Genomic DNA, 25,869 nt, shown 5'->3' with positions numbered 1-25,869 from the left:
ATCAGGCTTGAGGACCTGCATGTCATATCAATCTGTCACAGTGACCTTGCTAAATATTAATTTATGATATCTTATTTTAATCAATATTAACAGCACCCTGAAGTTCTCCATTAGTGCTCATAAACCTGCCTATATCTTTAAAGTATTGTAGCAAATGACTTTTTCTGGAAATGCAAGCTGGGATTAATAAAAATGACTGATTTATAACAGATTCTTATGGTTGTTTATCTGTGTTGGAGTTAGCTTCTATAAACAATAACCATCTTTAACTATTGACCATAGGAAGAACGATGAGTTATCACTCAGAGCGCCTCAATTAAGTGCATTTGATATCATAAGATGTTTTTCAGTTTTGTGCTTACTGGCATAGCTTGGATGTGCAGGCCTGGCAGGCAAATTTTCCTCATTGCCATTAGTGGTATCCAAATTAAATAGACTTAGGTTGCCAGTGGTTCGGTAGCAGCTGGAAGAGTTTACTGGGGATTCCAGCATCTGCTTTTAGTTATCTTTTTTGAAATTAGAAACATTTTCTGTCAGTCCCAAGATTCATATATTGTTTGAAGTAGGAAAAATACAGTGGTATCAAGATGAGGCAAAATATTGAACAGAAAAAAGTTAGGGTGCAAGCAGGTGCTCTTTTTCTGCTGGTTTGTTGAAAGTGATCCTATCTGTGCTCTTTATCTGTCTGTTCTCAGAGTAGAATAAAGAGGGCTTCTTTTTGAGATACAGAGGTACAGAGAATTTAAAATGACTGATTAATCTTTAATCCTTTGTCTCTGTGTATACTCTTAGATAGCCTTTTATGAAAGATCTTTTCAGAATCATCAAACCCTCATATTAGCTTTCTGTATTTTAAAATGTTTGATAAGGTTTCAAAGTATTTTAGTCTACCTGTCATTGACCATGAGGTTCACAGTCTGAAAGGCCCAAAGTGCAAAAAAAAAAATCTTCCAAATGGTAACCAGAGACATAATAGCATGTAGTTTTGTCTCTTCAGAACATTTTCTATAAAATGTGGGAAAATACATTGTGGGTGAAGAGTATGAGAAGACCAATATATACTTTTCTAATACTATGAATGCATAGGTTTTCATTTCTAATGCAAAAATGTAGTAAAACTAAGTCTTATATAAAATGAGACTCGGCAATTAAGTATACAATTCTTTACAAAAAAAAACCAAAACCAAACCAAGTCAAAACACCTTTATTTTGCAATTAACTTACTCCTTGAAGTTACTTGTAACTGCTATTGTGTCATGGTGATCTATTCTGCAGCAGTAATCTCATCTAAATTCAAGTAAGGCATTTGAAAAGGAAAATACTCATTATTTTTCAAGGGAAAATGTTAAATTAATCTGATATCTCATTGTGAACAGGGATACTGTTAGTACTTTTCATGTTGTGTGTAGCTGTTATAAGCAATACAGAATGCATTGTCAGCCATCAGGAGGCTCAGTTCTTAAAATGCATCAGGGACCATTTCCTGGTTTGTCTGTGATCTACATTATAGATCTGATGTGGCTTATTTCATACAAGCTTTCATAGTTGCCTACATAAATTTCATACAAACTATGACATAGGTGAGTTTACATACTGACCCTTGATTGTGGTGAAGTGACTGCTAAGGACTTGGAGTTCATGCTTCATTTCTGATACTGCTTGGCATGAAAAATGCCAGACATAATATTTTGGAGAAGAAAACTTCCAGGTACTTCTGCCTTTTCAAAACGAGCAGCTTTCAAAACAACTATACTGAATTTTTTATTATTTTATATGCAGTAAATGACAGTATGCATACACTCCTACAGTGGGCATATTGCGTGTGAAAGCAGAGAGTCTCCTCCTAACCTACTTTAGTGAACTGGACTGTTTTTATAAACTCTAGCTCTCTTATTGTCAGAAGGATTTGCATAAAATTTAGAGCTGATCTGTCAAAAGCTGTTCCATAAATGTGCACAGTTATTTTTATATGCTTAAAGTTGCCATTCAGCGCACAGTGGCTGCTATGTGAACAAGCAGCATGAAAACTAGTTGTCATATTTGAAATCCCAGTTGAAGTTCCAGTTCATATAATGGCTTGGGATGTTTGAAGCAGAGGGGAAAATGGAGCAGGAACAGTCAGATATATATGGTGGTGAGGCACAGAGTAATGTTAGACAACTGTAAACCAAAAACGGAAAACAGACTAAAGTTTGAATGGTTGCTACAATCAAACTAGTGATTGTTTGGGGTTGGTGGCAGAAACAAAGTTTCGTTTTGTTTTGTTTTCCCCAAGAGATAATGGACTATTTCAGCAATACCTTCTATTCTTTTTTTTTTTTTTTAAGAGATTTGCTTTCAAATTAAGATGCTTCTTGTTTTCTTCCTCAAATTCATCAACAAATTTCACAAAACTGAGTGCATACTTTGACTGTAAAGGAGGCTGATGATCATGAAGCTGTGATTTTATTTTATTTTAAACGGATACAACATAGTGGTTTAGTAACAAAATCCTCATAGATTTCACTACTTTCTGGTGTGATGGCAGTTTTTTATTTAATTAATTCAGTAAAAAGAATTTGAACACCGAAAGAACCAGCATGCTAAACAGAGGGGGAAAAAATAAACTCTTTCCTGAGACAATCCTGAGTATTTTACATGGTGGTTGGCTAGTAACAATTTGGAAGAAAATGTTATCTGACTTGTATTTTTAAATGAGATTTAAATAATTGATATAATGAGGGAGAATATTCAGTTACAGAAATAATTGTCTGGCATAGCCTTTAGAACAGAATTAGTTGGTCCCACTAAAAGGACTGAACCTTTAATCAGGGATCCTAATTTGATTTTTTTAATGTGTCTGTCATTTGTCTGACAAGCAAAGTAACAAATGAATTTTGAATTGTATGAACTGGTCAACACGTAATCTGTGTCAGCTACTGCTGTGGTTTACGGTAGTGACTCATGGAAACACGTAGCAGTAATAACAGAAGCTCAGACACTTCAAGTTACCAAATACATTGGGCTAGTTTGGCTACATGTGATCCTATATCAACTAGCTATTACCTCCTGTTTTGAGGCCAAAAGGATTTTTTTTTTTGATTGCAAACCAGTGTGCTGTATGGTTTTCTGTATTCTGTCAAAAAACCTTTCACCTGATTCAGACATATGACTGTTCAGTTTGATCTGTTTTGTTGTAAGACTCTTTCAACTACCCTGGTAAAAGGTCTCTTAATGGATCTGTTTTCTGAACTGTTTTTGTACATCCTTCTGTGTTTGTGTGCATCTTTGTTTAATTAAAGGTGTGAAAATACCAGTTGCTGTAGAGATCTTTTTACATGAAAGTGATTTTTAATTCTTCACTAAAATAAATCAGCAGTAAATATTTTTTCAAACAAAACATAGACATAGAATTCATAAAGAGGTTTCGATATTGTCTTCTTATTAACTAACAGTAAGAATGATGTACTACTTCTGCATTCATGTGAGCAAATACATAATGATCGAATTCACTTTGTTGCTGTTCATGTAGGGCATACTTATTTAGAATTCTGTCTTTTCATGTGTTTCTTCTCATTCTGATTATTTTCTAGATGCAAAAACCTGCAATGAAGTTGACCTGGAAAACTCTGTAGATTGGGAAGTGAAGACAATTACTAGTGCTATGAAGCAATATCTGCGGTAAGCCTATCCCATTGATTTATTTATATTTTAGATTATGAATAATAATCTAATTCTCCTATACAGTGTGTTAAGCTACACTGCTTATAATTTTTCCTATATTTTGGAATAGAGATTCATTTTGAGCAGATAACGTGTTTGTGATTTGTCTTGGGGGAAGCAAAATAATTTAGCAACACTAATACTTGTGTTCTGTGAGACAAGTCCCAAAACATTTTTGTGTTAGATATGTAATTAGATATGTAAGAATTTCACTTGATGGTTCAAAAAACTGAATTGTTAGTAAACTTGCTGAGAGTGTTACTGACAGTTGGCTAAGACAGTTAAAAGAGTTTTTGCATATTTGTGTTCTGATGTAGTAGAATGAAAAGGGGAAAGTTCATGAAATTTTTCGCTCTTCCTTCTAGCTTTTGTTCTGATATTCTAGGTGCAATAGTGATAATATTGGAATGTCAAAAGAAAGAATTTTAAATGTGTTCTCTGTTCAAATAACTTGGTCAATTTCTGATCAAGATATTTTACTAAATTGCCTAAGGACATGGATTGCAGAACTTTTGTATCTTTCTCATAGTGTAACACCAATACAGTATTTTTAATCTGCTGGTTTTATTGAATATGGTATTACTGCAACCACTATTAAAGAATGCCAAAGAACTGTTATCAAGATAGAATGGTCTGGGTTGCAAAGGACCCGAGTCTCTCCTATGGAGTCTCTTATATTATGGAATAAATAAAATAAAAAAATAGGAAAGAAAAACAAAGCACATGGTGAAGTATCTCCTGCCTGTGGTATTTCCCAAGTGTTTAGTACAATATTTTGGAAACATCAATAAAGTCAGTTTAATAAATGGAAGTTTTAACTTTGATGCTTTAACTCTGATTTCCATTATTCAGCATGCAATTTCACTTGTGACTAAAGTTTTGAATTTAAATTTTTCCATGTGAAATGCCTTAGAATTTTGGTTTGTGGATGGCTGCTGTTCAGCAAACTTCACTATTTTAGGACCTTTATTTCTTTCCAGTAAGGCAGTGACTTGTGATTCTCTATATTTTAAAAACACTAATGAAGAATTTAATTACACAGTGTATAATCTTCATCTGAGAAACAGTCTCAGTGTTGTAGTTTGGAAAGGTGCCTTATGATAGACTGGAGGCACCACTTCAGCTCACAGAAGATGAATGAATGTAGTTAGTCTTGTTTTTCTGGTAATACCAAGTTTTACGTTTGCACTGGAAATCACTGCATTCAAAGGCCACCGTAACAATGGTTGCCTTCAGTGTGAGGATTATACTACTGAATGTTAAAAAGGTTTCCTGCTTAGGGTAAATACAGATGGAACAGAATACAGCTAAATTTATTATGTCATCCTTGTTTTACAGAAGCCTTCCAGAGCCACTGATGACATACGAGTTGCATGGAGAATTCATCGTTCCTGCCAGTAAATACATTACTGTAGTTATAGAAAGCTTTTCTTACAGTACTGTTGTGGCCTTAGGAGTGCACTGCAAATGCAATTTCAGAAAAATTCTTCAACCTAATAAAAACATAGGAATAAGAAATAATAAATGTTTTAAATATATGTAGGTTTTAACCTAGTTCTAGCATGTATCATATATGACGTATCTATTGACAGACAAGGTTGTGACAGACTTAACATAGTGCAATTTTGACTTTTATGGGAAAGTTTTGAATAGACATTGTCAACATTCATTCTTATTACCTTAATTATGTAATGATAAGCATCTACTTAGATTGTGATTTTTTTTCTTTCATTTATACGGAGTATGAATCTTAGTGAAGGAAAATACACTAATTCAGGCTCACTTGGATCCTTAAATCACAGCTGCCTGACCCTTGTTTTCAGTGCCTTGTTAGCTCTGTATCCAGGCTGGCTTGAATGTTCCTCATACATTAGTAGAAGAAAGGCAAGAGCAGGCCAGATTACGCTATGGCAGTTCAAATACAGACTTGGAGAAGACACAACAGCATTTGTAGTTCAGTTGTATGGTACCTAATGTACATGGAATTTTTTTGGAAGAGGATAGAGGGAAACTGTGCAAGAAAAATTTTGGTAACATATCAAACAGATATTAGGTGCTTTTCATTCCAGCCTGTAGCACTTCTGGCAAACTGTGGTAAGCAAAATTAAAATAAACTTTGAGACAATTGCTGTATCTTCTTCAGATTGCTGTTACTCCTTTCCAGGACTGCAGAATGTGTTCACTTGTGGCCTTTAATTCAAAATTAAAATTAGCCCATGAAATTCATTGCCAAAGTACATCTTAAAGACCAAATGCTTAAGCAAAATTCAACATACTTACCTAGATAGTGAGTATGCCCCTTTTTATTGAAAAGTGTTAAAATAATTTCTTGACCTGTGAAGTTTTACCAGCAGTTTCTCATTTTATTTTTTGTTCTCTATTTGACAGTCTCTTTCAATAAAGGAATTCGGTTTAAGTTACATGTTTTAAATAGTACAGCGTTCATAAGCAGTAAACAATTTTATAGAGGGGTTGATTCTATGTAGTGGGGAGGGAAACTTAATCAACATTGCAGATCTGAGTTACGGTATACTTAAAAATAGGCAGTCAGCGTTGTTTCCTATGCTGGCTATAAAAAAACAACAACACTGGGAATTGTAAGGAATATCCTTTTCTCTGAAACTATTAGGAGGAAAAAAAAAGCAAAATTAAAAGGTTCTCCTTTCTTGATATATATTAGTGTAGATTGAAACTGTGTAAGTCTTGACTGTATCTTGTGATTAAGTTGTTTAGCCATTCTTTAATTAGAGTTTGTGATTTTTGCGTGTATGTAGAATAGTCTTCCTTTAAAGAAGGCTTATGTTTTTCTGGCTGTCTGAATTTTGATTAGCTGAGTAGAAGCTAAATGTTTTGCATTTTGGTAGCCTATTTTCTTGCAGTCTGTGCAGGGGTGTTCACTGCAAAAGAGTTAAAAAACAACCCTAAAATCTAGCAATATGCAAAGAGGAAAGGAAAAAAAAGTAGCAATATGCATTGAAGAAATATGGTAGTATTTTATATGAAATGCATTTAACAATAAAAGTTGCCTCAGAGTAAAGTGGGATCTGATGAGTGGTCCTGGTGTTGAAACTTGTGGCATTCAGAGTAGGCTGTAAATTTTTCTCTTTAGGTATCTTGTACTAAGTAGTATTACATACAAGAAAAATATTTCCACTCCTCTCATTGTAACCACTACTGAGATACCATTTTGTGATTTAATACAACTTTGAGGAATAGGAAGAGGCATTATTTTAATGTGTTCCAGATGCCTGTTTTCATCTGTGCTAGTGAAACATGTAGGGGCCAAAGTTCTTCAACACACAACACACAAAAATAGCTCCTTGCTTATTTTTACTTTATTTCTGTACTGCACTAGAGAGGGATGCTGTTGTTACTCAGGGCCTTTTATCATACTTGTGTCTATCAGTAGGGTTTTTGTGTGATTGTTCCTCTCTGTCTTCAGAGATCATTAGATTTTCCCTTCTGAGCATAGGAACCTTCTGCATGTGTTGTCTTACTGCATTTGTGCTACCTTGCATTGGAAACTGTGTATCATTAGCTGCGCAGTACCAACAAAACTGCATTCTAATGATGAGGATAATCAGTTAATGATGCTAAAATGTAAAGTAGTACAGTTTCAGCCTGTGGCACCCTGTAAAATCACTCTTCACCTTGCAGTATATTTGTAAGCAGATGAGTCGAATGCAGCAAAACAATAACTACAGCTATTTTTAAAACTAGATGTGCAAAAGCATTCGTTTGCAGGTGGATTGAAATATGAGTTCACAAAATAAGCCAATAAGTTGATAATTCTAGAGCAAGATAACTTGTGAAAACAAAGCACATATGTTCAGTATTGCTATGTTTGGAGATACATAAGTGGTGTGAAGCAAGGTGTGCACAGTATGTTTCCATGCAGGGGTGGAAGAAGCTTTGTGTTTCTGTGCATTTTATTTCTATTTTTTGAGTTATTTGTTTCTATGTCCGATAGAAAGTGGGAGTCCTGAATCTCGAGTTAATGCTGTTCACTTCTTGGTCCATAAACTCCCAGAAAAGAACAAAGAGATGCTGGAAATTTTGGTGAAACATTTAGCAAAGTAAGTGTTATGAAATGCTCTCCTACCTTGTCAGAATTCTTGTCCTTACCTTTGCTTAACTACAAAGGGCCTTATTTGAGTGTGGTTGGAGCTGGAGCCCATCTTGATGCTGTCATACACAATACCAAGAGCTAAACGTGCAAAAGCAGACAAGACATTTGACTCATGCTGTGTATGTTCTGGCGGGAAAGGCAGAAATATAATCCGTTAATGAAGCCATATAAGTATTTACTTTAGCAGTCCTGCCAGCAGTTGAGGGTTTGATTGAAGTGAGAAAGGGAACATTATACTTTCCTTTTGCAGATTCTGGCAAAGTGAATAGTGGAGATCTGTTAGCAAATTTAAGTTGGTTTCACACTTGCCCTGGTCCAAGGCTAAGTGCATTTTATATATTTAAGTTCAGCAAGAGACTGCTTTTGTTTTTAAATTGTCAGTAGAAGAATGGCTTTTCTGTTTTCCAGTATTTGGTAAACTCTATTTGAAGAAACTTTGCAGAAAACAAACTTCTAAAACATAGATTAAGGAAATGTAATGTTTTCGTTTGTAGACTGCAGTTTCCAACAGTAATGGAATTTTTTCATAACCTATTTCCTGTTTTTTCCTTCAATTCTTTTCAAAAAGTGTTTCGAAGCATGCCAAGAGAAATCTAATGACAGTGGCAAATCTAGGAGTAGTGTTTGGACCGACCTTAATGAGGCCACAGGAAGAAACTGTAGCAGCCATCATGGACCTGAAGTTTCAGAATATCGTCGTTGAAATCCTGATAGAAAATCATGAGAAGGTAAGCTTTGATAAATCTCTGTTTCTGAGCATTGTCTAAAATGATCTGCTAGGCTTAATTGGTAATATGAAGTTAAGTATGAAGTTGCCAATACAGTAATTCTAAAGAATACCCTTTATACATTCTATGCATTTGTTATTTATACTCTAAGTATCCGTGTACATGGGTAAACTGACATTTCAGAATGCTTATTTCTTGGCAATAGTGGTGCTTCTGTGTGTATAGCATGCAAACAGATTTTTGTTATGATATTTGCATATGTTTTTTTCTGAGCAAAAGTGATACAAGACTGGAAAAGAGAAAGCCCAGGCTCAGGTTTTAGGTCTTCTGTTGAGTACTTTGACCATGGGTAGAGTTGTTTTATGTCTTTATTTTTCTCCAAGTTGACAGACTAAAAAGAAGTATTTACTCTGAATTTTATGAGTAAAAAGCAGTATGAGAGAGCCAGGTATTAACATTTCCTTTGTTTTAATCTGAATATGAGTTATTTTAAGCCTTTGCTATTTAGGTAACACTGAAAATAGAAGTTGTTATTGCTGCTGTGCCAGCTGCCAGTTACTAAGGTGCCTTACACATACAATGTCCAGAATGTCACTGCATGTAATGTGGGATTAAATAAAATATAGTAATACCAAGAAAGAAGTCCCTTACTGGTCTCTTTGTTTAGGTACTCCTTCGGGAGTCCCTTGTGTCTAAGCTGACTTTTGGAACTGGATGTTTGAGGTACCTTGCTTGTACTGGGAAGATGGGCAGCATCTTCCTCACTCTTATTGTCAAAAAAAGCATGTTGGTAAAATTCCAGGATGTGCTTTTCCTGTCTTCTTTCTTAAGCACTCTGAGTGTTGAAGTAGTTATTTCTTTTCAAGGTTAACAGTGTTGAAATTGGCAGTCTAAATCAAGCCTTATCTATGCTAAATAATATCTGTCTCAAATTTTTCTGACAAGGTAATTACTCTGCCTCTCTGAGTGATACAGTCTGGGTAAAGCTTCTGTTGATGTAGCTGTATCCACATGGTGGGGTTTGTTAGCTTAGTTGACTTAAGGTGTAATGCTGCCTTCACACAGACATTGGGCAGATAGGGTATTGTTTTGTTGGAAGAACACTTTGCTGCAGATGTGGATCAAGTTCCAAGCAATAAGTATTCCAAGAGCTGTAAGCCGTGCTATTCATTTTGGACCTTATAAATGAAGGTAAATCTTGCACTAAGCTCATGATTTTGAAGCTACCACACAAATATAAGAAAGTGACAGGAGAGAGTGAGAGAGATAGCAGAGCTGGGGCATTTTAATAACATAGGGATGTTGAGGTTGAGTTATGCTTACTCAAATCACTACATCACCACAGATTAACATAATTTGTTCTTATGCCAGCTAAGTCACATGACTTTAAAAACTGGACATCAATTTCACATTTGAAATATTAGTTGTAGTGGTCTTTCTTGCTCCTCTGAAAATACAGAGAAGCAGGAATTGGAAAGTGCATCGAAGTCATACTTAATTTTCCATAATTCCTTGGTTTTATGACTTCTTTAGAACTATAAGACTATAATTTTTTTAAGGGATTTGTGTCATTTCACTGTCATTTTTAACAGTGAACTTGCCATCAGTGGTCTTCTTGTAGCAACCTCTCCCATGATAGAGCTGCTTCCAAGATGCACAGAGGCCTCAAGTGTGACCTCTGTGTATATATAGCAAAGGCAATGGAGAGTTATGTGTTAAGGCATTATGAAATCTTATCATTGACTTATGTTGCTTTTACAAGTGATCCTTCTTCATTTAGGGTAGACCAAGGACCTACTTTAATGGCAAGCGGGCTTACTGTCAGTATAATGTTCCATTTTATATTGTTTTGGATTTCTGTGCATTTTGGACTTTCTAATAGTCTTGCGCTAGGTGTTTCTATGGATAGCCTTGTTGAAGTTCTAGGAGAAGTCACCAGCTGCGGGTTCAAATACTTTCAAATATTTAATTTAGCCACTGCTCTGCCAGTGCTAATTTTTAGCAGCTTCTGATAATAGAGGCAAAGTTTGGAACTGTGGAAAAATGATGTAATCAAGATGGAGGTACACTGACACAAACTTGAAGCAAAAGTTTGCACTTCATGCATATGTGATTTATGGCTCTGGCACACTGCAGAAAGGCACTTCTTTTCCCCTCTAGCAAATGAAATGACTGACAAACGTCCAAACTGTAGAAGCAATAGCCATCAATGTTTCTAGTTTAAATACAGTAACTAGCTTGGCAAAATGGTAAATAGTTGTTACAAATCCTCAAATATTTTTAAACTGCATCAACATTTATTATGTATTGTGTGGATAGCTTTACTGAAGGAGATCCACAATTCATTTTTATGAGGAAAAGTAATTAACTGCGTTACTAGCTTTGAAATCCTGGTGCAGTTAATTCCATTGCCACCATTTTGCTGAGTTCTAATTAGAGAATGTCTGTGAAATATGCATGTGGAAACCTGGATATGGGGAGTTGCCTTGAGATAAGAATATCATACTTAGTGCATAAGCTGTTTTGGGCTTTTTTTTTTTTTAAGCTTTGTTGATATATACATTTACTTCCTGCTACCTAGAAACCAGTCAGTACCACTTTCAACTTGTTCACAGGCTGTATACTTACTTCCAAAACATGAACCAAGCTGAGGAAGGCATGTTTTACAAAATGAGAGCAATGCTGAGACTTGAATGCTGGAACTGGACTGTGTAGCTTGATGTGTTGCTAAGAATCACATTAGAATTGTGCAATGATTAAGACTAGAAGGGGGGTAGAAGAGCATTAGGGAAATAATTGTTTAGCTTTTGGTTTTGTCGGTTACAGATCAGTTTCTTCCAGGCAGAGTATTTCTGTGTGCAGTAAGAAGATGAGCTATAGAAGCAGATCTCTACTTTGAAAGAAAACCCCAAAAACTAGGTCAAAGCTGAGACAGTATTTTACCCAGGACCCTGAGAAATACATGCTGTGGAAGGAAGGCCAGTCCAAAGGAAAATGAGACTTGTGAATTGTCTTGCTTGCTTTTGTCATATGGCTGTAGAGAAAGGCCAGCCAGATATGCGGAGCAAAATAGGAGCATATTGAGGTTTGATGTTAAATGGACTCTCTACTTTTGCCTGGAATTGCCATGTTTTGTGCTGACTGGGCTGCGTGCACCAGCACTCTTGTTTCCCTTTGCTTTGCAGGTCTTTAAAGTCTTGGCTGTCTTGTCCCCTTCTCCCTTGCCATATCTGTCTTTTCTCCCTTGATTTTAGTGTCTTGTATTCTTCCTTAAAAAAGCATCAAGAAACTCATATCTGTGTCTCCTCATTGTTTTAATTTTGCTTTGAAACTACATATTTCTTTGGTGTTCCTTTCTTTGAGGCAACAAACTCAGAGGCTGACTACAGCTGTGCTTGTACAATGCCTGAAACAATATTTACTTGGCCATTAGGTAATCCTCTGATGGAAAGTGGTAGTCAACTTGCACCCAGAAAAAAAAGTTATGATTTCTCTTATCCTCCTCCCCCAAATTAATTTCAGGGATATAAATTAATTTTTCATCCCAAGAGTTTCACAAACTGGATATCTTGGGCATCTCATCTTTTCTGGTTTTTCTTTCTGGCTTGTGGTGTGGAAGAAGGGCAGTCCACTCCACAGCAGCATGAAAAGCATGCACTTGTTCATCTTGCTGTTTGTTATAATGTTTTGGCATCTCACTGGAATGAATGTCACTATTCAAAGGGCTTATTTATTTGCCATTTAGAGATGCCTCAGTGGTAATGTGAGCCATTTTGGTTTCTCAATTCCCTGAACATTATTTTAAGAGGGGAAAAAAAAACCCACCAGGATAAAAAAAGAAGTCTAAGAAATGAAAGAAGATGAGGGAGGAGGTTGGAATAAAAATCTCAGTGGGACTGGAATATTTAAACCAGCATATGGGGGAGGAAAGACTAGTGAGTACAAATAGAAAGATTGCAAAAACGGAAAGAAGATTAAAATTACAGTGAAAGAAAATTAGACGAAAAAAGAGGGGCTAGACAGAAGTCCCTTATGGAGACTGGGAAGACAGAGAGTTTGCTGAAAGGGATAGGCATGGTAAAAGAAACCTTTCTAGAATTCAGACAACCTGTGGGCAAAATTATCTCAAAGACATTCATTCTGAAAAACTCAGTAGTTCCTATATATGGCAGATACTGTTTTCACTTGTGTTCGGTATTAAACTTTTTAAAAAGGGCAGCAATTCTGCATGCTTTAGACGAAATGTGTCTTTGGTTTAGGTTTGTTTTGTGCAAAACAGTTTTCTGGAGAAAAGTTTTTTTTATCAAATCTGTTCTAATTTTTCTTACTTTAGGTACTTATATAATTTTCCATTTTTTTTTTTTTTTTTTTTTTACTTAACCGAAAGGAAGAGAAGAATTTAATGCCACTGCAATCTTAGGCCAACAACATGTAGTAATACATGGAAACTCTTTATTCTTAAAACGTATTGTACTGCATAGTACATGCAATATTTGTGAGACAGAAGAAATGGAATCAGGTGAAATCAGTTGTTTGTCAGAATAGGAAGTAGCACCACCAGGTATGGTACACGTCTCCACTTAGAGATCACTGCATGTTTAAATCAGTTCTGTTGCAGGTAAATGCTTTAGGGTACAGTGGCACTGCCATCATCTATATTAAGTTTCTTTTTGATAACACAGCAGATATACTGAAGTCTTGGTTAAGGGACATGTAAAAAATACTAGAGGACTTGTTTCAGCTTTCGTGTTGCTTTGCCTTTGGCTGCAGCAGAGGACCAAGAAACAATGCATTGTAATTGTGGTGGTTTGCTGTGATGTAACAATTTAAAACCTCTCTAAGCTGAATGTTTCTCAAGTTAACAAGTGTTTGACTTGGAGGGGGAAAAAATTTCATTAAGGTATCTCCGTTAGGGCAGAGTTTTTGAAGAAACACATAGGCTTCAGTTCAGGAAGGTATTCAGCATGTGCTTAACTTCAAGCATGTAACTAATTAGTAGTGTCATTGAAACTATTCCTGATCTTAATTCAAATTACATTCCTTAATGACTGGCTGAGTCTAACACAGAAAGGGCAGCAGGCACAACAAAGACATTCATCATGGTTTTGGTAGAAGTCATAGCAATTCTTGTGTTTCACTGTAGTGTGTGCAAACTCTTTAAACCATTTCTCTGCCCTGTGGATAGCAGAAAGCCTGTCCATGTGAGCCGCACACACAGAGTGCAGTAAATTGACTGCAAATATTTTGTTTGCTTGTTTGTTAAAAAGACTACAGTTTTTGAAATCTTAATGTGGTTTATGCATAGTAAGAAGCCTGTATATCGAATCTCCACTCACGTTTGTGACTGCAGTTGATGGTATTAAAAGGAATTTAGTCTGGATCAATACCTGGATTGGTATGCTGTGAGACTGCTCCAAAAGAAACAAAATATGTACTGTGAGTAACCATATTAGATTAAAAAAAGAAAATCAAAAGTCATGTTCTTGGGGATAGAAGCAGTCAACTGAGATGCTGTGATTACAATTACATGGCACGTACAAATAATATGAGACAGCCTTCTGCCTTCTTGACTTGCCTAAATTACTTCCAGTTAATTCTGAGCAACTTCCCACAACTTTATATGAAATTTCCAAGTGATAGAGATCTCATCTTCTGCTGGCTGTAGGCAGTGTTCCTAAGTAAGTAAACAGAAATGATCATAAGGGAGCGGAATTCACTTGATTAATATTTGCTTTGGTCTCAATGGTCATGGTGCTGTGCTTACAGGTGTGGAGGAGGTGGCAAGGCAGAAATGCTTATGGAGAGTGCTAAAATGGACATTCTTAACTAAATTTTGTTAGTCTAAGAAAATAGTCTGTGAAATGCTGCAGGGGGCATGGAGAAGAGACAGGTTGCTGCACCGCTGAAGAGTTTAAAAAGTAAATTCTTATGCAGAAGCAGTATGACATAAGAATTAGATTTTATTGCAGCTTTCAATGGTAAGTGAAGTATTGAATTTGCAAAGTTTTCTTTATATTGCCCAAACTGACGTGAATGACATCCTGACTGATCATTGCTAATGCATAATAGTGCAATATATGCTTCTGTTTTAGTACATACTCTTCAGAATTCTAGTCAGCTATGCCTCACCAGGAGGGTTGGTGTATTTAAAACCAGTTAACAGATTTTTGAATAAACAAAATATGTCGGTCAGCTGATAATACTTTATTTCCAAATTTTTTGTGAGACTGTTTCTAAAGACCCTGCAGTCATAATGAAAGATAAATGTATTTTAACAAAGAGCATAAAATATTATGCAAAGCAATAATGATATAAATCCTTGTAATGGCAACAGGAAAATCTGTGGAGAAGAAAACACTGATGAAGTTTTGTACATGTCTACAGTTGTAACAGTGTCATTTGGAAAGATGTTAACATTTCATTTTACTGCTCTGTACAATAACAATGTGATAGGGGGCCAAATGTAGGGGTATATTCTCAATAGAATCATAGAATAGTTAGGGTTGGAAAGGACTTTAAGATCATCAAGGTCCAACCCCCTGCCATGGGCAGGGACACCTCACACTAAACCGTGTCACCCAAGGCTTTGTCCAGCCCAGCCTTGAACACTGCCAGGGATGGAGCATTCACAACTTCCTCAGGCAGCCCATTCCAGTGCCTCACCACCCTTACAGTAAAGAACTTCCTCCTTATATCCAATCTAAACTTCCCTTGTTTAAGTTTGAACCTATTACCCCTTGTCCTATCTCTACAGTCCCTAATGAAGAGTCTCTCCCCAGCATCCTTAAAGCCCCCCTTCAGGTACTGGAAGGTTGCTATGAGGTCTCCATGCAGCCTTCTCTTTTCCAGCCTGAACAGACCCAACTTTCTCAGCCTCTGTTCATACGGGAGGTGCTCCAGTCCCCTGATCATCCTCGTGGCCTCCTCTGGACAACAGCTCCATGTCCTTTTTATGTTGAGGACACCAGGACTGCACACAATACTCCAAGTGAGGTCTCACGAGAGCAGAGTAGAGAGGCAGGATCACCTCCTTTGACCTTCTGGTCAGTCTCCTTTTGATGCAGCCCAGAATACGGTTGGCCTTCTGGGCTGTGAGCGCACACTGAAGCCGGCTCATGTTCATTTTCTCATTGACCAACACCCCCAAGTCCTTCTCTGCAGGGCTGCCTTGAATCTCTTCTCTGACCAGCCTGTAGCTGTGCCTGGGATTGCTCCGACCCAGGTGTAGGACCTTGCACTTGTCATGGTTAAACTTCATGAGGTTGGCATCAGCCCACCTCACAAGCGTGTCAAGGTCCCTCTGGATGGCATTCCTTCCCTCCAGTGTATCAACCGAACCACACAGCTCTGGTATCATCAGCAAACTTGCTGAGGGCGCACTCAATCCCACTGTCCATGTCACTGACAAAGATGTTGAACAAGACCGGTCCCAACACTGATCCCTGAGGGACACCACTCATTACTGGTCTCCAGCCAGACATCAAGCCATTGACCACAACTCTTTGTGTGCACCCATCCAGCGAGTTCTTTATCCACCGAGGGGTCCACCTATCAAATTGATGACACTCTAATTTAGTGACAAGGATGTCATGAGGGACAGTGTCAAATGCTTTGCACAAGTCCATGTAGATGATGTCAACTGCTCTGTTCCTGTCCAGTTTCGTAGTCCCATCATAGAAGGCCACCAAATTGGGCAGGCAGGATTTCCCCTCAGTGAAGCCATGCTGGCTGTCACCAAGCACCTTGTTGTATTTCATGTGCCTTAGCATGCCTTCCAGGAGAATCTGCTCCAAGATTTTGCCAGGCACAGAAGCGAGACTGACTGGTGTGTAGTTCCCTGGGCTCCATTTTGCCTTTCATCAAGTGGGGATTATATTTCCCTTTTTCCAGTTATTGGGAACTTCACCTGACTGCCATGATTTTTCAAATATGATGGACAGTGGCTTAGCAACTTCATTCGCCAGCTCCTTCAGGAACTGCAGATGGATTTCATCAGGTCCACAAAAAAATATCGCTACATCTAGGCAGGATTCTGACTTAGGGGTTGTTCAGTCATAAGCCCACAGACAGTAGCCTTGTGCCAGTGGCTCCTCAGCCAAGCACATGCACCAACGATCTCAACCTGTATTTCTTCTCATACTGAGCAGGATTGCTATTGCAACAACTTATCAGTGGGGTAAAACTAACCTGCCTCATGATGGTCTAATACATAACTCTATTTTTGTTAATAATTTTTGTAGAAAACTAGGTGTAACATATATATTTATTTATATTTGTGTGTGTGTATAAATGTTTATATATATCTATTTATTGAAAATGAAGGGTAGATCATGCTTACCTGTAGTGTGTTTGGCCATGGTTGGTGCTTTTGCTGGTTCCTGACTTAGGTTTGTAAGTGCCGCCTTTTATCTTCTCAGGACTTCTTACACTCTTTTCAAGAAAAAAGTACATGCAAACATTCTCCTTCTGCATTATTTTACATTTAGTAACTACGAGTATGTCATGTTTTAGAAAGCTAGTAATTAGATAGAGTATCTTAATTTGAAGGCTTTTATATATATGTATATATATATATTTATTTTAAGTATTTCCAGTAACTAAACAAGATATACAAAGCTATTATATATAGCTGTAATAAGGAAGGACAACCTTTTTAAAATACTGTCCTTGGTGTGAGTTACAGCACAGAAGAGAAGGTGAATCTGCTGTTTCTGCTGGTGCAGTGGACAAATATGTAGGTATTACAAGCCTGGTATATGGTTAACTCTCTCGTTTCCTTCAATGAATAGAATGGATTCATTGATAGCAGTGAATGGGCTGCTATCAGGAGCATTCTTCTCATGAATTGTTAAAAGGTGGAGCGAGATGTGATCCAGTAGAAGCTGCAGTCTTTATATCAGGAATGCTACTTTTAGAAAGGCTGAGTCAACAAACTCATAATTCACAAGCGATCAAAAGACACACAGTTTTGACCTTGGTATGATTTCTTTTCTTTCATTCTTTCACAGCTGCCCTCCAGACTGTAGCATCATGTTTTGCAGACTATGCTTAGTTTCTTCATTAAATCTCAAACATGAACTACATGGTTTGAGGTAGTGAGGACGAATGAGTGGCTTTAGGATGTACAGATACATAACATTTGTCTGAAAATTCCCTTGGCTCTTTTTGTCACTCTTAGTAATTTGCAGCTTGTCCAGAACTCTAGTTCCTTTTGTATTAAGAAGAGCAAGTAGCAGATATTCCAGTTTAAGTATGAGGTTGAGATCCACAGTATCCACAATCCCTGAAAGCAGTGTTTCATTTGGCTATGAGTAGTCAGGCTGTTAGGCAGATGGTCTCAGCAAATGGTATCTTTGCAATGACAAAAAGGCTGCCTTGGATGGATGGATTGGTTTACTTATTTAATTTTTTGTTTATTTATAGAGCTTTGTGGTTTGGCTCACAGCCAAGGATGTTTCCTGTTTCTGGTTTTGACTTATACCCGTCTACTTTTCAGGCTACATCTTCTGGTGCACTCTAAATAGTGTGCGCCCAGCATCATCAAGAGCATTATTGATGCTATGTGGTTGGTGGCTCTCTAGAGACTTAGCTTCAGGTGTCTTTCAACTCTTGATCTGATCCTCTCTACTGCCAGTATAATGACTGGGAAAATTGTATAAAGGTGTTTTGTGGTTTGTAGTTGAATTCAAGCCTCAAAATCCAGAGCTTCAGAAAATCTGCATCCTGTGCAATCTCATGGAAGCCAGTGCACAGCAAATCAAATTTTACAGTGTATAGATGCTGAAGTGAAAAAGTCGAGATAACTCCATGGAGGCAAGCACACCTGTATTGGAGTGGACACAGTGGTAATCTTGGGGAGGTAAGTTGCTTAAGGGTTCTAATTAACTTGTCAACTTCCAAAATCTTCAATAATTTTTATTGAAGGTTTTGTAAACCTTTTCCAAAAATGTTTAATATAATTTTTAGACATAATGAGCTTTATTGCATTTTGGTCACTCAACAGATTCTGTTTAGATGTCAAGAATTTCTAGTGCATGTTAAAAAAAATAAATAGAGAAAATTCTTCCCTGTGAGGGTGATGAGGCACGGGCACAGGTTGCCCAGAGAAACTGTGGCTGCCCCATCCCTGGCAGTGTTCAAGGCCAGGTAGGATGGGGCTTGGAGCAATCTGATGTAGTGGAAGGTGACCCTGCCCATGGCAGGGGGGTTGGAACTGGATGAGCTTTAAGGTCCCTTCCAACCCAAACCATTCTGTGATTCTACATGTTTTGTATTTATTGAACTGTGTTTGATAAACAGAAGAAATCATGTTGACTGAAACCAGAAGTAAACCAGGTTTATGTAACTTTTTCCATAGTAAAGTAAAATGCCAAAAAAAAAAACCAAAACAAAACTACAGTAACATAGGATCATTTCCTAAAGATTTCAGTACACTAGAAATTTCCTAAAGAATTGTTAGAATTGGTGCAGAAATCAGTTTTGAACTGAAACTTCTGTCCTAGTTCTCCAGAAATTGATCTTTTGTAATTTCTATTGTGATTAAACTTTTAATAGTTAGCTTCTGCAATCCCTTCAAAATGGAAAAACAAAGGTAATCTAGAACTCTTTGTCTTATTGAGTGTGGATTTTACTGTTAAAAAATGAATTGCAGTTAGTTTACAATTAGTGGCTAGTGGTTACATTTAGTGGCTGAACTACAACAGTGTGTTTCAAGATGTTTATTTTCACCTTGCATTTCCTGAAATGCTTATATCTAGAGTAAAATTACAATTTGACAGAAAAGACATTGGTGCTTTGTGTTTTCAGGAAATAGCAAAAAGAACGGCACAACCAGTGCCTTCATTATCTTAAGAGGAAAACCAGCTTAGAATGCTTATCAAGGTGAACACACTGTGGACAACTAACATGTTTTGAGCATTTTTGCCTCTAATGGAAATACTTGTTCTTCTGTTTTGTACAGGTTGCTGGATCTAACCTGAACAGGGTTTGCATTACATTGAAAGGAGGCTAAGTCATGAAAAGACCATGGTGATGATAAATTTCTCATGCACTATCCCATTAGCTGCTAATTTATAAAATGTTCTTTGGTCAGCATGTTATAGCCAATTGTCATGGAAATGCAAGGAGTACCATAGCCATAAAATATATTAGGATAGAGCAGTATATGTGGCCTGGGTGGATGATGTTTTATGCTGTTCAATAAACATCAGTTGAAGTGACTGTGTGTATTTCTTTTATTTACCAACTGCAAATCAAGTATGTATTGAAGGGAAATTACCCAAATAAAAACTTGTACTGATGTTCTTGTCTGGAGAAATACTGTCCTCTTAAAAAATATTGTCGGAGTGGAGGCTATAACACTACCTGAATTTCAAGGAATTTGGAATGTCACTGCACGATCTAGGCTCCTTTGCACTATTCTGGTACTCTGATTCTTGGTCATGTACTCAAAAGAAGTAGATGCATGTTCTGTGTGGTAGGTGTTATGAGAGTGAATGGAGGTTTTGTCTTGCAACAAAATCATGGCACAGCTTTAAGCTGTTAATTACTTTTTTATAAGTTTATCCTAATTAGCTCAATTACTAAGCCCTTTTTTTTATTCTCTTTTTTATCCCACCCTGTCCTTGCTGTTTGCCTCCCACTGATTTCTAGTGGAAATTTTAATTACCCTGGTGATACAAAGCAGACAGAGATGACCTGATGTCTGGGTCTTTTCCTAAAGTATTCCTGGCAAACATACTGAAATTCATTAATTAGTTCTGCTTGAGACCAGAAAGAACAGATCAGTATTCTCTTGTAGCAGCACAATCTAATCTACATTTCCATGTATAACTATACATCTAGCCATAAACTTGTGGAATAGGCCAAGTTAAATCCTCCCAGCCATGGGTTTTTTGTTTTCTAAAATCGGCTCTAGTAAGAGCTCAGGATCTAGAGTCCAACACTGTTGTTGCAGATTAAGAGGAATCTGGCAAAATTCCTTGGGCTGCTGCCATGTGGATCTGCTGGTAGAATACAGTATGATAATATGTTGAATTTGGCTCATTACTCTTACGAAATTCTTCCCTAGATTTTGTGGGACACAGGTTTAGGAATTGGAATGGTTTTATGGAGGGATGGTGCTCACTGCTCTAGACAGAGCTGTTATTAGCAGTGTACATCCAAGATGGTTTGTGGTTTGTTTAACCTTGTAAGGAATCCATTTTGCGCTGTTGCATAGAGAGAAATAGCTTAAACATACAAGGGTTTTAAATGGATTGTGACAAGAGTCTCATCTTTTCTGTTGTAACTTTTACAGTGCAGGCGTGAAGACTGATCCACCTCTTAAATCAGTGTGCACTTTTTAATTTGGATTTCATGGAACATCAGACCTAAACAATAATTTAAAATACAGGACAAACTTGGATGGGACTGAGTAACAGCTGAATTTGAGGCTTGATAAAATAGAGTGCTACATGTGTAAATAGTTTCACTTAGATTCTGAATGTGTACCCCCATAGGTTAATAGTATGGTGCCGGTGCTTTTGAGAACTATCTTATAGAGAACTGGTATTTTATAATCTAATGCAGTTTAGCTGCAGTCTCAAAAACTGTGTAACAGTGGATGTGACTGTGAAGTCATTTGATTTTTTAGGTTGGTTTAGTACATTTTTATTGCTTCTTGAATGAGATAATTCAATGACCAAACTTCACTCTCATCTTTATATTGGCATTAGTCTAAGCTGTGGTAACTTCTGCAATCCAGATGTGTGATGGTGGTAGATCTGACTTCCACTTGAAGGCAGGCTTTTTTTGGAGTAGCAAAGAGATCTTCTGTTAAACAGCATGTTCCAATTCTCCTCTTCCATGGGAAGATTTCCATCTGATTGTGTATGTGTGGTTGCTTAGCCATGCATCTGATAGCAACAGCTTGCAGTGCAAGAAAATACTCTGCAACTTAGGTGTGGTCCCATGCTGTTGTGCAGGTCAGTCAAAACACAATGTTAGTACCATTTCAGGGGCTCACATTGTGTGTGTTATGATTTTGAATTCTGGCTTCTGTGCATACACAGTCTGCTTCTTGCAGCAGCATCTTTTATTAGCTGTGAAACATTTATACTTGAAGGGCATTTGAATAATAAGGCTAGAAGCGAATTTGAATGAAACCAAACCCAAAACATTTTTCTCCAAACAACTGAAATAAAGCATGCCTCCATCCCCCTGTTCTAAGGCAAATGTTACAGTGCTTCTGTCAGTGCAGCAGACAAATATCCATTAAGTCATGATGAAAAGTACTTTTCTATTTAAGTGAAAGTAAAGCAGAAAAGAGAAGCTGAATGCTGTATGTGCACTTCTTAGGGCAGAGGTTGACCTTCTGCTTGCTTTTCAGATGCTCGCCTTTGCAATACTGTGGTATGAGCTGTAGCTTTGGTTTGCACCAGAAGGAAAACTCAAATCAGGTCCAGTTATTGATGGGCTCTACTGGCTTTTATTTTCCTACTGAAAAGACAAAAATACCAAAGTAGGGATGAATGTATATATGAACTGCTTGAAAGAGCAAAATTACTCCAAATATACTTTTTCATGCAACACATCAGGGCAGGGTATTTCCTGTTTCTTATGTAAAAAAAAAAAACAAACCCTAATGATCATTCTGGCAGTTGTGTGTATGTTTTTTGTGGGGATTCTGGTTTCTCTTTCTTTGTTTTTGTGTGTCTTAGAATCCTGCAGGGCAGCCTGTAATACTTGGTGATTTCATTGCTGAGTGTGACAATTAGTCTCAATTTGCTCTGCATGGGTAAATTTGCTCTACAGATAGTCAAGAGGTGGTGTTCTGTAGTATGTATCTCAATGTGCCTTTCAGGAATCCTTTTCTTCTCTGTGGAGACAGATATTGAATGTGAACACAAGAAAATAAGTCCTGCAGCTTGTAGCATTGCATTGTAGGAGTGAGAAGGTGTGTGGACCCTTGAGTTGGTCCCAGTGGACAACACGTGGCCTTTTGCTGCTCCAGAGCTCTTGGGATGTGATCCATGCTTCCTAGAAAGCAATATACTACTTACTGTCCTTATCCCAGAAAGGAAACTTCTCTACCAATCTGTTATAACAAGAAGTCAAGAGCAGAGTCAGGTAAAATAGGGGATGGACCTGGCAGGAGAGAACTATTTGGGCAGTTCATGACTTCCTGCCACTGGTATTGATATGAAGTTAGCTAGCATGTGCATGACTGCCACTGTTTGAAGTGTGACTCCACTGCTTGCTTGTTATTTCTCCTGTTTATTGTATAAGGTGTTGTACGTTGTCGTCCCCCCCCCCCAACCAGAACAAACCGTCAGTCATCTTTTTTGCATCATAGGTAGTTGCAGGTAGAAATTGGCTTGGATTCGTACCTGTCTCTAATTCATTATTCTGTTGCCTATCTGGTGCTGGCTGTCATTGAGTAAGGATTGCCTTTGTGGTTTTCTTGATTGTGTTTTCCTTTTGTGGCTCTCTTAGTTTCTTATATTTTAGAAGAGTATATTGAAATACTAGTAAGAAAAAAACACTTAAGAGCTTTACTGCAACCTGTGCAAGCCACCTGAATGCATGCAAGAAAGTCTGGGGAATACTTGTTCTTCTCACCACCGTTAATTTCAGTGAAGATGCATGGATAAGGCTGTACAAATAAGCACAGCTGTGGAATGTGACATAGTAAACAACATGCTGAAACCTCTTGGCAGAGAGTTATTTACCAGGCAGCCCAAATGCAACACTTAGTCCATGGAAAATATGGCATTTAAAGTTTTGGTACTTTTGAATTTTTCAGAAGCAAATATTTATCCCTAGAACTGCTCAATCTAGCCTTGTATTTACACATAAGGGGGCAGTGTGGTACTGTTAGCCAAGTGCCATGGAGATGCACATTAGATTTCACTATTATATATTACATCATGTTTTAAGAGATGGCTTTAGCACTCTGAGCACAATTAGAGCTTTGTCACTGTCTCAGGGTGCTGCTCTATCTGTACTGGGGAGAACCAGGTTGGACTGTTTCCTTCTTTATATATATTTTGTTCTTAGAGAGTTTTTTTGTACTATTTTGGTTCTCTCATAATTCTTCATAGGCATGTGAAGGAGTGGGAGACAGTTTTCTGGGCACTGGTATGGGGAAGTTCAAATGACATCATTCAACCTCCCCCACACCAACATTCACTTATTGGGAAGGAAGATAATATTTCCACCGGAACTTCCCTTTGCACACCATATATAGACTTCCTGCCCTCTGCTGCCCAGTTCTGGGAAATACGATAATTCTTCCACAGTTTTCATGGAAAACGGTGTTTCCGATCATTTTGTAACAGCACAGTTTTCTACCTGCCAATACAAGAACTACGATTAAGCAGCTGTAAAACAATGTATGCATGGGTTCTTGGATCATCTTATTCCTACATGTGTTAATATTCAGGATTTACAGGCCAGGATATGATGGCATGTGGAGTTTCTTATACTTCTAACGTGATGTCTTGAGTGCCTTACCACAGGATGCTTATAGCATTTTTCTCACCTATTAGAGTAGCTTGGCTGGCTTGCAGTTTCATGCTACACCTGACATGTGCTGTAATAATCCAGAAATGTGTTATCTGTGGCATTTCTTCATACTTTCTGCATGAATTTCTACTGCATAAAAAGTTTTTCCTTCAAGATTCATTGCGAGTCTCCTCTATAATATTTCCAGTACAGAGATGTGGCAATATGAAGTTGCAGAGCACAAGAATACCTTATACTGTTTCATTATATCTTGTTATATTACTACGTTGACTTGCTGTAAGGTGCTGTACTGACACAGGGCTTTTCTTGTTTAGCTGCTTTTTGTTATTTATGTGATGGTTTGTCTATGTTGAAGTACGTACTAAGCTGATTTGTTCATGTGGATGTGCCATGATCACTTGGAAAAGGCTTGTGTTAAATTCTGTGTTAGCATGCCGATAATTTTCTAGAAGTAAATCAGCGTCATCAGATTGTACCCTCTATATGACACTCAAAGTAGAAATGCTGTCAGGTTGAGCAAATCTGCTTTGCTGGTTAATCCAGAGAGAAATGCAATCCTTTTTATATGTATCTTTGTGGATATAAATGTGACTCAATATGTAATAGTTAACTGAAAAAGTTCTCACATGGTATGTTACCATGGTATCTCTCCCTAAAAACCCCTCCCCTCAAAATTTTCCTCCTGCTGTCTTCAAGAGTATGATTTTGTTTTGCTATAAATTAAGATGGTTGATATTGTAATGATATCAAAAGATTTGAAAATTAAAATGGGTATTCTGGCAAAATGATAGGTCCTAGATAAAGCTATAAATCTATTCAGTCACTGGTTTATAAAGTTAGTATCCCCCTTTTTCCCCTTCCCCTCCATCCTAGCTGGCAAGTGTGGCTGCAAATATTTTGTCTTTGGATTAACTGATTTTCAGCTTGGTTAATGTGTAGACAGTGCTTTTGCTTATTTTCATATTTTATTCATTCATTTATTTATTTATTTTAAAAGCACTCATTAAAACCCCACGGCATACTCCCAAACTTGAAGGAATGGATTTTTGGCTCCTGCCTGCTTTGAATGAAATCCAAAACAAATGTTGTTTGATAATGGTTTACAGTTGCATTACGCAGGTTGCTCTTCACGATAAATAATTAACACCCTTTGTGTTCTTGATTGCAGATTTTCAAAACCCTGCCTGATGCCACTTTTCCTGAGCCAATCTCTATGTCAGTATCTCCTCCAAATGCCCCACCAAGGCAATCAAGAAGACAAGGACAACGTATTAAGAGGCCTCTGGCTGTTTACAATCTCTGTCTTGAGCTGGATGATGGTAAGATGTTACTAATAATTTGAGTCTTTGCATTAGATGGGCTGTGTATCCTATCTTCCACAGGTGTTTTCCTTTCATGTTTCATTTGTGTATGTGTGTGCCTGCACATGCAAGCTTGTTTAATTGCTCCAGAACATGTAAAGAAGGAAGGAGAACAACAGAGTAAGGAAAGCATAAAGAGAACTATCCTGTGACTTATGTTTAAAGTAGGACGAATTGTCTTAAATATGCTTTTTCCCTCTAAAAAAGAAGCAGCTCCTGTTTCTTTGGGGAAATCTCTTTGACCTCTACTGAAGATCACACAACCATAAGATAAATGGAGAGAGAGCTAAAATTAAAGCAAATCTTTTATGAGAAGAGCTAATGCACTCTACAGTCAAATTCATCTGGATTAAAAGCTCAGGTCACTGCTTCGCTAGGGAATACTACTACTTCACTTGAATCTTTAATACCTTGATGTAACTTGCAGTAAATACTTGTAAAT

General features: G+C 37.4%; 1 protein-coding gene across 1 annotated transcript in view; it reads left to right on the top strand.

The window, feature by feature from the left end:
* ARHGAP10 (Rho GTPase activating protein 10) overlaps positions 1–25,869 on the top strand; it is a 154,037-nt gene that overhangs the window by 89,634 nt on the left and 38,534 nt on the right. Inside the window, exons 15-19 of the mRNA XM_005146570.3 lie at positions 3,573–3,660; positions 5,041–5,099; positions 7,673–7,778; positions 8,400–8,559; positions 25,235–25,385. Of these exons, the coding sequence (XP_005146627.2) occupies positions 3,573–3,660; positions 5,041–5,099; positions 7,673–7,778; positions 8,400–8,559; positions 25,235–25,385 (564 nt within the window). The remainder of the gene's footprint in view (positions 1–3,572; positions 3,661–5,040; positions 5,100–7,672; positions 7,779–8,399; positions 8,560–25,234; positions 25,386–25,869) is intronic.

The sequence above is a fragment of the Melopsittacus undulatus genome, chromosome 7, assembly GCF_012275295.1.
Source record: "Melopsittacus undulatus isolate bMelUnd1 chromosome 7, bMelUnd1.mat.Z, whole genome shotgun sequence".
Classification (NCBI taxonomy): domain Eukaryota; kingdom Metazoa; phylum Chordata; class Aves; order Psittaciformes; family Psittaculidae; genus Melopsittacus; species Melopsittacus undulatus.
This window is presented reverse-complemented; position numbering and strand designations above follow the sequence as displayed.